Source organism: Antrostomus carolinensis, unplaced genomic scaffold (assembly GCF_000700745.2).
Source record: "Antrostomus carolinensis isolate BGI_N321 unplaced genomic scaffold, ASM70074v2 scaffold41312, whole genome shotgun sequence".
In the NCBI taxonomy this organism is placed as follows: domain Eukaryota; kingdom Metazoa; phylum Chordata; class Aves; order Caprimulgiformes; family Caprimulgidae; genus Antrostomus; species Antrostomus carolinensis.
In genome coordinates this window covers 6,709-9,952 of record NW_010300940.1, presented here as the reverse complement: position 1 = coordinate 9,952, position 3,244 = coordinate 6,709, and the positions used below count along the sequence as shown (strand labels likewise).

The following is a 3,244-nucleotide window of genomic DNA, read 5'->3' as shown; positions in this document are numbered from 1 at the left end:
AAGCAGAAGTTCATCTCCAAGTAATGCTTTCACCCTGATATGCCTGCTGCCTTCTCAGGTTATTTTAAGGAGACTTCTAGTTATTCAGAGCAGAAATCCTCATGCATGCTCCTGTTAGCAGTGAGAAAATACAGCACAAGGGAACCCTACACTTGCCAGGGGGACCCAAAACGGACAGCCCAGGTATTCTGTGCAAGCAGAACTTGTACATGGAATGCAAGAGAGCTACAGCAGTATTCAAAGCAGTTCTGAGGCAGAAGTGTTTGGAGGAGGTCTAATTCTGCCTATGAGTTCAACTCTCCAGTTCCACATTTGTGCCCACCAGCTAGCTGTTTGGCCACACCATCTCTGACTACTGGCCTCTCTAGTGCAGGGTACCCAAGAGCTGAGACCATCAGACCACCTGGAATAGCTCAGGGCTGGAAGGCAGGAAGAACATCCATCCAGTGGTTAGAGCAGACAGGTGTCCTGGTCTATTCACTCCATATTTCTTGGAGGAAAACTCTACCCTCTAGAAAAGATTGCAGCAAAGAGAGATGCTGTTAACCACAGGTATTAGTTACAGATTGTTTTAAGTCTTCAGTTGCTTTTGCTCCACCACAGCAGCAACACCTGGCTGCACCAGTGTCACTCAAGCATCTTCTGAAGAGATAGATTGCTTGGGATTGCCAATGAGAACACAGGCACATGCCTCAACCTGTCCTCTGGTCTCCCTACCCACCCTTGTGGGAATTACAGTAGCCTGCAAAGAACTGGCCTTCAGTGAAGGAAATAACACTGGTAAAAAAGCTGAAGGTTGACAACATCCCTCCTGCTAGGGCAATTCTAGGCCACCAGCAGCTTAAGCAGATCTTACAAAGAAGACTGACCTTTAACAAATCAATACCCATAAATACCAAAACCTGCAGTGTCAAACAGCTATGCAGGGGTGAGCCAGCACAGCACAGAAGGAACGGGAAAAGCACGATGGATTAGTGTTCACTCAAGAGCTTCTGCACCACCCAAGCACCTGGGTGCTGGCAGTTTCTCCCTCTGAGCATTTGGTTTCTGATCAGCTTGACACCGCTGGCAGGTTAGCAGTTCTCTCCATAGTTTGTCTTAGTCAATGTTCAGCTGAGCCTGCTCTGCTACCCCAGCAGTCAGCCAGTGACTGAAATGCTGGTATGTCCATTGGATGACACCAGAAAAAGACTCTTAGTTGTAGGTCAGACCTGTACCATGTCTTCTTCAAGGTTACTGTGACCAGAGCTTATGCAGGGCAATATTATGCAAGTCACTGAGGCAGAAAACCCCAGTGCCACACCTGTATAAGCCCCTAAATATGTCTCTCTTCATTGCACACGACTAGATGCTCATTTCTTGTACTTCAGAATCCTGATTGTAGTTGGATGCGCTCCAGTTCAGAGCCAGGAAAGCAGCGTGAGGCCTCCCTGCAGCAACAAGCTCCTGCTCTAAGGCTGTATGTTATAAGGCTTGACTTCACTCATTGATTAAAACCACCACAGTCTTGCTTTTAAGGAGACCTTGTTGATAAGGCGATTCTGGATTCAGGCAGTTTCAGTGCACAAAGCCACCAGCTGTAATCGTGTCCAGCCCTCTCAGCTTCTCAAGATCTCTTTCCGAGGCAAAGGGGTCCAAACTTCCACATGACAATCACCAGAACCTGATGCAATCTTCTTTGCACACCCCAGGGATGGCTAAGTGCAGACACGAAGGAGAAGAATCCAGAAGCTACTTGAATAGCAGGATGTGTGACTTTGTTGGGATACATTCTGTTCACAGGAGGAAGATCCTTCTATACTCAACTCACCAAAATCCACTGGACTCAGTCTGTCTTTTCCCCATCAGAAGTTACTCCATGTGCTACTTCCATGATTCAGGAGTCCATCCCTTCAGGGACATGCAGACAGGTGGTTTCTTTCTCCCTAAACTTAAAGTCATTAAAAAGAGATACAAAGAACTGCTTTTGGCAGCACAGAGGCATTTGAGATTTGAAAAAAATCTGGAGTGCAGGACCCAAGTAGATGGGGAAGTAATCAGTCCTTGACCTAATAAATAGAGTAGAAGGAAGTCTTCAAGGTGGCCAGTAGCCCAAACACAAAACCTGAAGTCCTGCAGAGACCACTAGGAGCTTTAATGCACCCCACTGTATGGGAGCATCTCCTGGGATCTGCTGCCATCCAGTCTCTCTGACACCTCCTTAGGCTCATGGACTATTTGGAATCTTGAAGTTCCTTTGCTTTCTTCAAAATCAGGTGAACATCAGAGATAGGATAATCCTGTGTTAAAGAAACAAAGTGATGGAAGTGTCTACCTGGCATTTCTTGCACACATTTTTCCACCTAAGCAGAGCAAACCTTGATGACAGCATTCTTGGCTTATAAGGTACTGCCATGTTCAGTTACTCCCTTAACAGCTTACAGTTTCCTGGTTTGTAACTGATCCAGCCTCAATACCCTTCAAGAAGGTGGTGGTTTTTTAGAAGTTTGTCCTCCAAGGGTACAGTGAGCTGGCCTGCTACAAGGGCTATCTGCATGCCAGAAAGCCTTATCACAGTCAGTATCTCGCACAGCCCAAAGCAGGAACTGGCAGAATCAGAGATATCCTGCCGTGCAGTGCAGGCATTTTCAACCTTGGGCTCTCACAGATCTCAGAACTAAACAAAAGCCTCTGGCCAGTAAATTTAACACACTTGCACAGCATTTCTCATCTTTGCTGGAAAACATTTATTTTTTTGCAAGCCAAAAGACACTGAAAACCTCTAGTCTATGACCATTTCTCTGTAGGTAGAATGGATGTACAAGCAAAAGATTCACACTTCCAGTAATGAGCATGTTGTAACATCCTGCAAGATCTTTCTACATGCAAACATCAGAGATCTGGTAGTTCTCTCCAGCCAGGCGTACCCTCTCTCATACCATCACCCTCTCTCACAATACCATGTTAAGACTCCTCCCTTATGCCCAATGTATTTAATCCTTACCTGTAGCAGCCTCATGTTCAGAGTGAAGTCTCCTTCCAGCAACTGATCCCGGATTAGTCTGAAAGATGGAAATTATTCCAGCTACTTTTTGACTCTTTACAGAGAGACTTTTATATTTAAACAGACTACACTGTGCCCTTACAGAGGCTTTCGCAATCACTTTTACCACCACTGTGGACAACGACTATAACCTGTTCACCAGATGCCTTAACACAGGCCTACAGAAGACTCCTGGATCTGCAGATTTAGGTAAAGGAGGGA

General features: G+C 45.8%; 1 protein-coding gene across 1 annotated transcript in view; it reads right to left on the bottom strand.

The window, feature by feature from the left end:
• Positions 1 to 1,830: 1,830 nt before the first annotated feature.
• Positions 1,831 to 3,244, bottom strand: part of TBC1D13 (TBC1 domain family member 13) — a gene marked incomplete at its 5' end in the record, with an annotated part of 7,778 nt that continues 6,364 nt past the window's right edge. The window contains 2 exons of the mRNA XM_010163296.1: positions 1,831 to 2,279; positions 2,984 to 3,041. Of these exons, the coding sequence (XP_010161598.1) occupies positions 2,214 to 2,279; positions 2,984 to 3,041 (124 nt within the window). The remainder of the gene's footprint in view (positions 2,280 to 2,983; positions 3,042 to 3,244) is intronic.